Source organism: Pogona vitticeps, chromosome 4 (assembly GCF_051106095.1).
Source record: "Pogona vitticeps strain Pit_001003342236 chromosome 4, PviZW2.1, whole genome shotgun sequence".
NCBI classification, from domain to species: domain Eukaryota; kingdom Metazoa; phylum Chordata; class Lepidosauria; order Squamata; family Agamidae; genus Pogona; species Pogona vitticeps.
This window is the reverse complement of record NC_135786.1, coordinates 92,905,037-92,918,278: the sequence shown is the minus strand read 5'-3', so window position 1 is coordinate 92,918,278 and position 13,242 is coordinate 92,905,037. Positions and strand designations below refer to the sequence as shown.

At 42.5% G+C, this 13,242-nt stretch overlaps 1 protein-coding gene across 5 annotated transcripts in view; it reads left to right on the top strand.

The window, feature by feature from the left end:
- SNX7 (sorting nexin 7) overlaps positions 1 to 12,919 on the top strand; it is a 48,305-nt gene extending 35,386 nt beyond the window's left edge. For all 5 annotated transcript variants that reach the window (XM_078391767.1, XM_072997952.2, XM_078391768.1 and 2 more), the window contains one exon: positions 11,789 to 12,919. In XM_078391767.1, coding sequence (XP_078247893.1) covers positions 11,789 to 11,875 — 87 coding nt within the window. In that variant the 3' untranslated portion in view covers positions 11,876 to 12,919. The remainder of the gene's footprint in view (positions 1 to 11,788) is intronic.
- The last annotated feature ends 323 nt before the right edge of the window (positions 12,920 to 13,242 follow it).

Here is a 13,242-nt window from a genome sequence, read left to right as displayed (position 1 = left end):
ACAAAGCATAAAGACCTAAACATGTGTTTTTTCCCCCCATAAGGTAAGTTCCAAGTATTTAAGACGAGAGAGCTGGACATCACGAGTGTCTGAGAAAAGGACTGCCACACTTCATCAGTAGGTTAGCCAGCTAGTGCTTTCGCTGATTAATCACTGAGGCAAATTTTAATTGGAGGGATATGCTTTATTTAGTATGGCTGAAGAGCGGAGATTCAAGGTGGAGTTGTCATCTGTTCGTACTGATTTTGCTGTTGGCTTAAAGAATAACCAACATGCAGAAATAAAACCAACAAAGATTTCTCCAGGCCAGAAAAAGCATAGAGTGTCCATGTGACAAATATCTGAGTGTTAGATTGCTGCGAGAGCCATTTTAGGGCAGTGCAATGAGGAAAACTGATTGAAGGATACACTGCCTCGAGTTCCTTACAGCCATTTTATCTCTGATGACTTATTTGCTACATTTGTATGAGATGGCATGATAAGATGCCAGAGCATATGGCCCGTTTGTTCCCACTCTGTTCCTCTCCACAAGTGTGATCTGTATGCATGCACCTAATGTGTCTTGTTTTCATAAAAAAAAGCTATGGCAAATACAGTGAGGGCAGCAGGTGCAGCCTCTGGTAGGTTCCAGGGTGGAATTTGGACTCCCAACCTACAGATGTTGTGCCACTCCTGCTTTACAGGTTGGAATTAAGTTGGGTTTGTGCTTGGTTTTTGAATCCTGGCTTGTTTTGAAATGGCAGGACAAGATCTTCAGTGTGGATGGAATGTTCATGTTTCCATTTCTGGTTGATCTAGTGATCTTGCCAGCTGGAAGAAGCAATGTGTGAGCAAATGAGCTGTGTGAACAGGCACACATCTCTCTCTCTCTCTTCCTCTCCCTCTCTCTCTCTCTCCCTCTCCTTTCCTAACTCCCTCCCTTCCTCTCTCTCTCTCCTTTTCTCTCTCTCTCTCTCTCTCTCTCTCTCTCTCTCTCTCTCTCACACACACACACACACACACACACACACACACACAAATACCAAAAATAACAAAAATTTAAAGCAAAAAACATTGTGACATCTTAAAGACTCATTGGTATGAGCTCTTGTGGATAGATCCATTTATTCAGAAATGTCAGAAGTATTTGAAGAAGTGGATGCTTCCACAAAACCTCACATTGACATAGAAGTCTTTTAAGTTTTTTTTCCTAGTTTGCTTGTTCTTGTCTGATCCAGTTGCACAGACTAACAGGGCTACTTCTTTGAAAGCTCGTTCACCTTAAAGCAGTGGTTCCCAGCCTTTTTTTGAGTCACAGCCCTTTTATAATAGCCAAGTTACCTGCAACACACACACCCTGCATGTGCATTGTCGTCATTCCCCAACATGGCAGCACCATCAGTGATGCTTCTCTTTGCCCTCCTACTACTCATGCTGCCGCCTCCACCTCCACCATTTCAAAACTAGGAACAGGCTGGAGTTGGTTAAGAGTAGGGAGAAGAAAGACAAAGGACTTCAAAGATGGGTCAGGGGAAGGCCTTGGCAGCATCCAGGGAGGGGGCAAAACCTTTGTATAGAGAAGATCGCCCTCAGAAACCAGGACAAAGCTTGCACCTGCTTCAGAAGAGTTGTTTTTGTGTCCCCCTCCTGGCAGTTTATTATTTGTGGGGAAGGGGTCTTCTTTTTCCCTTTCCTCTCCTTCTTTAGGCTTTCCTGACTTAGTAGGCATCCTTCAGTCTCGAGAGACTATGGTAACGTGCTCTGCATGGAGGACTTGGAACAGCATCTAGTGTGGCTGAGAAGGCCAATGCGAGAGTAACAATCCCTTCCACACTGAGGACAAATCCAATCTGGCCCCTGTCCAGCTCCCTGATTTTGCTAGTTTTGGGACTGCCTCTTTGCCCTGGACTGCTGAACAAGGGTCTCTTCAAAATGCGGGAGGCTGTGATGCACCGCCTGCCTCCAGGCTGAATGTTCAGAGGTCAAGGTTTTCTATCTGTTGAGGTCCATTCCTAAGGCCTTCAGATCCCGCTTGCAGATACAGTGGTGTCTCGCTAGATGGTTGCCCCGCTTGACAACGAAATCGCTTTATGATGATTGTAACAGGCAGCCCTGACCTCACCTGTCCGTCACAGCTGGGCAGTGAATCATCAGCCAATGGGGTGACGGAGGGTGGGGCTGAAGAGGGAGGAGCTGGAAGAAAAAAGGGTGTGAAGAGAGTGTGGGAGATCAGATCTAGTGTGTGTGAGAGAGTTTGTTTAGAGGCCTACGTGCCTAAGTGGTCAGTGAGGGAAGTCTGTGATTGATTAAATAAGATACAGTGATTGACATCTTGATTAGCTAATTGTGATTTACATATTTTATTTTGTTATTTCAATAAACCTGTTTTGTTTTGAAGGAAACCCGTGTCCTTCTTAAATAGTCATTACATCTGGTGGCAGCGAGTGTGAGGTAGCGTGGTGGGCATTCTGAGAGGCCTGAGTTGGCAGTGACATCAGAGTGGCCTGCCACATCACAATGATGATCGTCCCCATTGGAACGATTGTAAAACGATGGTTCCAATGGGGCTTTTTCACTCTACAAAACCACCCGTGCCCGCTTTAGAGCACTTTGGAAGCTTTTCCTGCACCATCAGGAAAAGCCTCCAAAATGCTCTAAAGCGGTCGCGGGTGGTTTCGGGGCACCCCCTCCATTTTGGAGGCTTTTCCTGCACCATCAAAGGACTGGCGGGGGACCTCCAAAGCTGGCGATTGCAGCAAGGGGACCCCCCGCCAGTCCTCTCATAGTGCTTCCCCAGCTCCCTACTCCTTAAGTTCCTTTTAAAAAAATTTTCCCCCTAAGAACGCATTAATTAATTTTCAATGCATTCCTATGGGAAATTTGGTTTCGCAAGACGATGTTTTCACAAGACAGCGATTTCCGCGGAACGGATTAACATCGTCTTGCGAGGCACCACTGTATCCTTGTATTGCAGCTGTGGTCTCCCTTTGGGACGATTTCCCTGCACTAATTCTCCATACAGGAGATCTTTTGGAATCCGACCATCAGCCATTCTCACGACATGGCCAAGCCAACGCTTTCCTGAAGGGACACATCTTAGTTAAAATTCGTTTCTTGCAAAAGTCGCAGCAATTATATATTTCTGCTGGCATTTCTATTTTTGTTAAAAATAGTCCCTCTCACCCCTTCTCAGAAAGTAGAGGCTTCTTTCTCCCCTCAAGGGCCTGTATCTTATACATACACATACACACTAACTTTAAAATCCTGCTTGGAAAAGTCAAGGATGAAATTATTTAACAAGAGCTACAGCCTATGTAGTATGTTTGCAGTGTAGTGAATAGAGTAGGGGACTAGGACACTGGAGAACAGGGTATGATTTCCCACTCAGCCATGGAAACTCACTGAGGGAGTGGAACTGCTAAAACCACTCCTTAAATACCTCTCTTACCTTGAAAGTCCTGTTAGGGTCGCTATAAGTTGGTTCCTACTGAACGGCACATGACAACAACAACAAAAGCAGCAACACATATAAGGAGACACATGACCCCCCCCAGAAAACACTTCCCAGTTTGGGAACAACTGTCTTTAACCAAAGCCAGGTTGATGTATATAGAATATGGCATTCTCTGGAACTTAGAGAACAGTGCATTGCCACTCTACCCCACACCATTACTTTTTGCTTGCTATCAGTTATGACTTAGGAGGAGAGATTGCATCCTGCATGCAAATAGGATTGTTGCACGTGTGGAAACACTCCACAGAACCAGGATCTTCTTGTCACTGGTCATGTGAATAAATTAGTGATGGAGTGCGGACAGGCAAGGCATTCCATTTTAAGGTGTTGAGAATACCAAGATGTACAATATTTGAACAGGAGTCAGGTTTCTGCTAATTCTGGGTTCATTGTGCTATGAAGACACAGAGGAGGAGGGGATTACAAACATTCCTTCCCCTGCTCTCAAGAATGTTAAGTGTTGTAACATCTCAGAGGACCTGAATGATGGCCCTTCTGAAGGACCAGATCCATGTTCTTGAGCCACCTCCTTCTTCTATTAGAACTTTGTATCAAAATGTGAAATCTTGAAGTTGCATAGATTTAGCTAGTTTTCTTAATCAGTGAAATAAAATGGGCGGAGCTCTTGTATAAATCATTTTGTTGTGCCATAAATTATACTTTCCCATTTGTCAGTCTATCCTGTTGGAACGGGAAATCATTTGTCTTAAAGGATTATATCATCATCTTCATCATCCCCTTAGAAGTGGAAAGCTAGAAGGGACCCTGTGGATCATTGAGCCCAATATGAATGACAACACTTTCGTAATTTGTTTCTTTTGAAATCTTGCCTCTCTACCTTGTAACCTCCCCCCCTCCATTTCAGTTGTAGCTGGATTTACCTATCATATCAGCAAATTATAATTAGAAAGACCATGTTCATAATCAGAGCTGCTTAATTAGCCTAACAGGGCAAGGAGCATCGACAGTCTGCTGTTGTATATCAAGCTCAAAACACCTCCTGACTTGAGAGGATTTGCCGTTGTTTGACATTCCTTCACTTTTTTTTCCTGCCCTCATATGACTTTCGAAGTCTGCATCATGCACAAGTTCCAAAACAAATCATGCAGATATCATGCTCTGAAAATATTAGACCATTCCCAAACACATCTTGAAGCAATCTTTCTTTTTGTTCTGGGAGAAAAGAAAGGATTTGTAACCCAAACATAGATGTTTGCTTTGGAATCTCTTCCCCTTCTTGGTACAGTGAGATCTGTGGGATGTCCTTCTGCCTAGTGTGGGGACCAGTACTTCCAGCTCACCCCTTAGTATTCAAACACTGAGACAGCCAGTTCTCAGAAATAGGCTGCTCTCAGCGTTGCAGCCTCCCGCCTGTTATTTGCTTGCTTCTGGAGGGTGCCTTCTTGTCCTTCTTCACTTGTCCTCAATTATTTTACTACTACTTCTGTTCCATTTTACTCAGACTAAAATAACAGTAATTATATTTCCATATTTACGCAGCACTTATCTTAAGTATTCGGAGCCCTTCAGATTGGAGTTGCTGTTCAGGTTCTCAGAGGTCTGCCCCAGAGACAAATTGTGAGGGCTCTTAAAGCTACCCTCAAACTAAGGAAGAAGAAAGACTTGAAAATTCTTCTTTCCCTTGGAAAAGAAGGGAAAACCAAAGCCAGGGAAGGACTGCTTGGTCTCTCTCACAAGGTGACTTGAACTACAGCCTACTGCTAGCCAGTAAGAGCAAAGGAAAGGAAGGAGGAAAACGACCCTCCTTTTTTCCATCTTGTAGTGTGCCATAGCTGCTAGTGGGGCAAAACAGAAAATCAGACTAATGGTCTATATGGCAAACATAAGGTTCAGGTTTTTTTTTTTTTTTCAGCAGTTGAGAGAGTATAGCCAGGGATGGCATGAGCCTGTTCACACTTGCAGTTAATTTGAAGATTTATTCAAATCACAGCAGATAAATGGGGAGTAATAACCATAAAATGAAGCCACAGTACTCAAGGAATTGGGAGAAAATCTATGTATTTCAGACAAAATGCAATGTGGTGATTAAGTGAAAAGTGTAACATAGAACAAGTTGCATTGAAATATCAGATGAAGGTGCAACATACAAAATTAGCCATGGTTAGCCCTTTATAAACTGCTGTTTTTGCACCGGTATCCCAGCAGGCTTTCAGCCACTGGAAGCAGATCGAGAAAGAAGGACATAGTTATCTGTTCTTAGAAGCAGGTTCCTTAAGACTGAGGAGAATTTTGGGGGAAATTGGTCCAAGAACATTTAGATGGGAACATGTATATGAGATATGAGGTGAAAACTGTACACCCCTCTCTTCTGAGTACAAATTGCTTTTTGTTTCATCGACACTCTTACAGTTTTCCTGCATTCTGATTTGCCTCTTTTCCCATATCACTAAAATTTAGCTGATACACAGGAGGCAGAGTTCTTAGGTAATAGAATGACTGTACAGCCATAATTTCTGGTAGCTGTGGATAACCTTATTTTCCCTGAATTTGTTCAATATCCTTGTAAAGCTGTTTTAAGTTGGCAGCTATCGCTATATCAAAGAGGGGGTTTGTATGCTGGGGAGGAAGGGAATCTTGCATTGGCTCAGGAAATGTTTATCCCCTCAGTGAAATTTTGGAAAGTCCACGAGTCAGTCTAATGAGAGAGCCTTAAGAATCTTGCTTATCTCTACTTCATATGCACACTGTCTGAGTTACACTACAACTGCCTTGTAATGTAGGCCTGTATTACTGTCTTCGTACTGTAGAAAAGGATCTGGCTGCAAAAACAGTCTATAGAAACTGAAGAGCCAACATGATTTGAGTTGTTTGTCTTGCATGTGGTGTTCTGGATCTAAGTCCTCATTGACCATAAAACCTACTGGGTAGCCTTGAGCCAGTCACTGGGTCCCTCAGCCTGATCTTGCCTTGCAGTGTTATGAACTTAAAGTGATCCATGTTTGCTGTTTGCAGGTTAATGAAAGCAGGGTATATTGTAAATGCACCAAGCACTCAAATGTAAGAATGTGTTCATAGCTCCTTTGAGATTTACAGCAATCGTGTTGTAGCTCAAAGTCCATTCTTAGTGTAACTAATACACTTTAATACATTTCCATTTCCTTGCTGGAACTCAGTATATGCAGATTGGTGTAAATTTTCCACACATTGAAATTCAGGCATGCAGTCCTTCACACTAGGTGAAAACCTGTCCAAATGTATTAAAGGGTATGGTGATTTTTCCGGTTTGTCTTTAGTTATTTTTCTCCCCTCTGGTTCCACTGTATTGTAAACCCTTTATCAAGCCATATGAGTACTTCTAAAATGTCACTTCTCCTTTGTTCAGAACTGGGGGAAAGACGTGACCTTAGAGTTGTTCACCTCCTTTCTTAGGTACTGTTGCCTGCAGATTTTTTGCTGTCAGTCTGTCGGGCCCCATTTAGCTAGTATGGAAGAACAGGTCTCATCCTCCTTAAGCCAGATTAATGTTGTCACTATGTGAAGTACGTATTCAGAGTGTACCTGTGAATTGATCTGCACTGAGCAGAATGGTTGAAAATGAGCTGTGCTGTTTTATGTTGTTAGCCTGTAGCTTTTTCTGTTGCTGTTAGTGGCTAAGGCTGCTTTCTGCTCGACACTGGTAGTTTTTCTGAACCCTGTCCTAATTATGTCCTAAATTTTGTCACAAAAGCCCTAGTAAAATGGAGGACTGCCTTGAGGTGTGGGACAAAAGGCGCATGGGTTTTAAATGGAGCACTCAGCCAATTAAGAAATGCAACATGAAGAAGGGTTACTCATTCATTTCAGTGAATCTTATTCCCGTTCTAGGTAAGTGTTAATAGGATTGCACTCTGGAGCACAACTTGCTCAAGTTTTTTTTTGTTTGGTTTTTTTTTGGACTGCAATTCCCAGAATCCTGCGTCCTCTCCATAGTTCCCCATAGCAAACATTAGATCTGTCTTTGGTTCACAGCTTAGAAGACTCATTTTTGGCATGGTAGGGCCCAGTATCTCAGTGGCCCTGCTGGCTGAGGTATTCAGAAAACTATTTCATTGGTCTGGTAGACTTAAAAAATCAAGAAGTATGTCAGATGCCCTTCACTTGCAGCCCCACCAAATTAAACTTAGGTTTTAGACTGCCTAGTGAAAGAACAGTCTTAACAAAGAAGTCACTGACCCACAACAATTGTGCTTGTGACTGAGAGAACCTTTTGATGCCTTTTGTGTCAGGAGCTACAGAAGCTAGAAAAAGAAACAGGACATTTTTGGCCTCTGGTTGTTTTCCCCCTACAATTCCCATCATCCCCCCACCCCATGACTCATAGAAAGGGATTTTGGGAGTTGGAATCTGAAATCTCAGGAGAGGTGAAGTGCTCCCTGGAGTGATGAAAGACACTATTTTGTCATAGCTCATGATTTTCTTTCTCTACACCTTTTGGATATGGTGTGCTTTGTTTTCTGATTGGTTATTAAAAGGTAAATATGGGCCTAATTTGGAAATCTAACTGCTGAGGCTTATAGCCTCTCGGATGAAATCCTGTTGCAGGAGAATTAGACAACTACTGTACAGGGAATATATATTCCCTTTAACATCTAGTTTGATCCTTACATGTATTTAAGCCAATCTGTACAGTATATATCCAGAACAACTGTAGCATTCAGTACAGGTAGTATGCGCTGAAAATTCATGTTTTACTAGGGCTATTTTTTACCTTTTTATTGTGTACTGCTGTATTCTTCTGCAGGTCCTGAAAGCTACCATAAAGACCTTTCCTACAACTGCTTCTAAGATAAGGGGATGTTATACAGGTTGAAAGATCTTACATTTCAAAGAGGTGGAACATCCATTGTGCAATGACTTTGGAAGAGGTAGCAGTCCTATTAGTCTGTAGCAGCGAAAACAAAAAAGTTCCCCTGGCACCTCAAAGGTTAGCAAAAGAGTTAAAGCATGAACTTTCACAGAGTTCACTTTATCAGATGTCTGGAGTGCCATGCAGAATTTAAGACATACAGACAGGGCGGATGGTTGCAGACGGGATTGTAAATGACCTTAGGGAAAATTAAATATAGAATTAAATAAATACAAGACCGGGCCACAGACCCAGATCTCCTGCCCCCCCTGTGAGCGCCACTGCATGCATGCACACTCTGCCTCTGCAAGCGTGCTGCACGAATGCATGCGAGCAGCCCCCCATGAGCCCCCCCACATGAGTGTGCTCTGCCCCTGCAAGTGCGCCATGTGCATGCACGCAAACACCCCTGCAATCACCACTGTGCTCATGCACGCAAGTGCACCAAAGCCCCGCGAGCATGCCACACCCTCTGCATGAGGATGTCATGCCCCCCAACCAATCCATGGTTGGGAAAAGATTGGGTACCACTGGTCTAGTGGCTAAATAGCCACATGATGAAAAGTCAAATGCTGGATATGCATGACAAACTATCCCTGAGAAGCTCTGTACCAGGTGCCTGGGTTTATCCCTCACTCAATTAAAAAAAAAGAGTAGAAAGAGTCGTGGGGGAATTACAACAGGGACACACAAAGGCAGCCAGTCTGACAATCAAAAGAAAAGCACGCTGTTCCTAAAACAGCAGGTAGCCGGCACTATCGTGTTTGTATCACATACCGGCAGGGCCTCCCCTGTGAGAAGAACAGATGAGTTTTCAGCTCTTCTCTGCAGCGCTCCACATCTATAATGTTTAATTCATCATTTCAGTGGATAGCTTCATTAGCAATCACATCATCTCACTGGAAGGGTATTAACGTCCAGAGAGAGTGATGCCGCTGAAGTCTAGATGGAGTCGGTAGTGCTGAAAAAACCACTTACGCTTCTGTGTTGCTGGTTTTTCTGGGAGATGATCTGGCTGGTGGGATATTTGAGCAGGGGAGTGTTTGCACGGTGGACAGTGGGCAACCTTTAGGGAGAACAGAAGCTTAAAAAGGTCATGTCTCACAATTGTTTTATTCTGGTGTATAAGGCGGGGCTCCCAGTCTTTATTTTTCCCTGCTGTTCCGCATTCAGCTGTTCTTGTTCCCATCAGCCCTCCCTAGTGGCAGGCTCTTTGGGCGGATGGGGATTGCAGCCCAGCAGCATCTGGAGGGCCATGATTTCACAAAGCCTGTGCCAGCTGGGTGCCTTGGACCTGCAAAAAAAAAAAGCATGTGCTTTCCTACTGGGCTGTTGGTTGTCACCACTAGAACTTGGAGAAGTTGCCGTTACTGACTGTAGCTCCCAGAATCCATCAGCTGGGAGGGCCAGTGGCCATGCTGGCTAGGGGATTCTGGGATATGTACTTCAAAACAGTAACATCTCCAGACTCTGATTCCTGCCATAACTGGGAAACAGCAATGCAAAGCAAACTGCTGTGGTGCAACAATTGTCCCGGATAGCCTTGTGGTCGTGGAGTCAGTGACACTCCCATTATTATGGGGTGCAATGGCAAGAATCAGGTATTATCACTTTTAAAAAAAAAAAAAAATCCCCCAAATGAGCACATGAGGCAGACATGAGCTAAATGAGCAGCAGCATTGGTTAGAATAACAACATTATAATGGCTCATTTATCACCGGCAGAACAAAGATTTTAAAATTAAAATCACGGTGAATGGCTTACGTATCAAGCAACAGGATAGTACCACTTTCTGAAGGGGAGGGGGGTTTAAAGCATCTTTTTACTTATATAAATTATTCAATTTTTAAAGCTTATCGTCGTTTATGTAACCAAATGTGTGTTCCAAAATTCAGATGCTTCTGTAGCTTATTTTGTTGTCTGTGATCAGAGCCCTGCTCCAGCTGACAAGATATATAATTAACCACACCAATACAAAAGTAGGTCTCTGTGCCTCAGGCTCTCGGCTTTTCTTCCACAGAACATCAGTGCAGAAGTGACATTACTTTTGAGGCGTGCATTTGAGCTGCTCTGAAATTATTTTATTCCAGCCCCTTAGCGGGGGGGAAGGGGGGAGAAGTTGGTTACTGTGAAAAGATCACTAATGTGAACTAAACAGAGAGATTACAATGTGAAGAGGAAATTTGATTTACATGTGTAGGATTGGATTTGTAATTCTGAATCTAATTGGTCTTAGCACTGTGACAGGTCTTGATGAAAAAATAACTACACAAAAATGGCATGGCAAGAGATGACTGAAATTGCACGTTATTGCAGTTTTAGTACGAGTGCAAGTAATGCCTTATAAGGTACACCATTTGAAAGATGGTAGAACATCTGGAGAGCATTTCAGGATGGCAGACAGCTGTGTGTAGAGTTCATTAGCAGGTACAATGATTAGCCCATAAACCTGCCTGGAACATAAGCCAGAACCATGAAGTATTTAAGAATGTGTGGTAATTTCTGATCCAGTGTATTGAATATTTGATGTTGCCATGTTGAGCTGAGATCAATAAAGCGTTTTCTTGGCTTGTGGTAAAGGCAGGAGAATATGGCAGCTGCAGCCCAGCTGCACTGAGGTGGCTTCTGTAGGATTTTCCACATCAGCAATCTCCCTTTACAGCCAGAGGAAGGGCAACAGTAATCCAGTTGGCATTTAAGCTGTATATATGGGATCATACATTTATATCCTTGTTCGTTCACCTGAGTAGCTGTCAGCCCAGTTTCTGTTTTCGGAATTATGAGCACTAATATTTTGAGCACCGGGTACAGGATAAACACTCGTGATATTCTTTTTATTGTTACACCATCTTTGCCTGAGGGAAGAGAGAATAGTGGCCCTCCAGATGTTGATGAACTATTAATTCATAGCATCTTTCAGTAGAGCTAGCTGGGGCTTATGGGAGCTGCAGTCTAACAAGCTCTGGAAGACTCCATGTTCCCTACCCTTCATGTACTTTGAAAATAATAGATTTGGGAGTGCTTATATGATTTGGGGTGTGTATGTGTGGAACACAGGCAAGCTTTTTAATATCCTATATATCGTAAGAAGTTTCCTTTCCAAGAGCCAAAGTGTTTCCACATACCATGCCATGTTTCTGCACTATGCAACTTTTATTGCAGGATGTTAACCAAAATCGGCACAGGCTTTTCAGCAATAAATCTGCAAAAATCAAAGGTCTGTTTATAGGATTTTCTCAACACAAAACAAGATGCACAACACAACTACTTGCCCGCTGATGGCTGTTGCACACTTTGTAACTCCAGGTCATTAAATAGAATTATGTAAATTTTTGCTTTTGTTTGAAAAATGTTTCACTGAAATTCCACTCCATTGGCTTGTTTGTAACATGCATTTTGAGGCATCATTGTCATGAAATCTAAACTTAACTTTTTTTTTCCCACCCCAGTGCCTTGCTACCTGGGAGTCATTCTTGACATCTCAAAGAACAACAGCACATGTTTGCTTGGAAGAATCATCTGAAGATCAGCCTTGACGTCTTCTTTCGAGGGTTTATCAGTCTTCCACTGAATTCTTGGTAGCCAAAGAAGCATTCCGTATATGAGATCAAATCCATAAACAGTCTAAAATTCAACAATATGTAGGAAACAAACTTGCTATTAATGACTCAGGTATTCTGCTGTCCTGGACTGTATTTGGATCATGAGATGGGGAGAACTGGTTCAGATATAAAATAAGCAGAGCAATCATATCTGTTCTTTAGAGAGCTCCAGTATTAGAGCCTCAGAGAGATCCAAGCCCTACACAAGCCCAATAGGGGAGAACAGAAGAGGTTTATCAATCATGGTTGATTTAAATTTTCCTCAGCATTTTGTCTCTCCCTCTCCCTTTCTCCCATATAACTGACAGGCACTGGATCCTTTACAGAGCCTCAGTTCTTCTCCTCTAAAATCAGATCTCTTTCTCAACCATGAGAGGGGAAAGTCAATCATTCTGTGGTTCCTGGAATGCTGTCTCAAGCACCTTAGAGCTGCACCAGAAGTCATACTTTAGCAGGACAACAGTGAGCCTCAAGTTCCCATGCACTCCCTCCTCCTCCTTTATGGGGAAGATGATAGAAGCTTTTGCTTCTTAAATTAACCACAATTCACCATTACAGCTAAACCCTAAGCTTTGGCTAATAGTGAATATGGTTTCTTGAAAAGAAAAGAAAACCTTAATTATGGTTTGAACTTGGTTTGTTTCACCAAAGCATAGTTTAAGATCAACCATAATTTGTCATGTTTGAACAACATGGCAAACTGAAGTTCAGCTTAAAGAGAAGCTTCTGTCCTCCTTCAGGCTGCATCAGAGGAAGAAATGGAGCTTGTGTGTTTAAAGTTCATCTGTGCTCATTTTTGGGATGCTTAAATTATGGTTTAGTGTTATGTCCCAAATGGGCTGCAAAGGTAGATGGGAGTCTGGTTTTCAGCAGTTTTCTGCCTATATTTGATGGTTTTTAAAATGCTCTGCAATTTGCATATAAAATATTTTAAATATGTAAGAATAGCTCCATTTTAATAATAAAAGGTTTACCTCACATGTGTCTAACTTGTTTTCTTCATTCTCATGGGTTGAGTCTACTTGGCTTAATTTCAGGACTCATAAAACTATATAACAAGTTTTTCATTGGTAAATATATTGCAAGGAAACCTTCACAGCTAGATAAAATATGGATGTTGCTGGCTACAGATTCTATGATTCTTTGAAAAGTATACCTTGGTGTTTTTTTCCTCTAACTCACCTTTTTCATTATTCAACAAGACTCAAAATTGGAGAAGGCTGAATCTCATTAGCAACCCACAGACATGAAGCACTTCTGCATCATTCATCCTTAGAACCTTCTTCTAATACGTCCACATA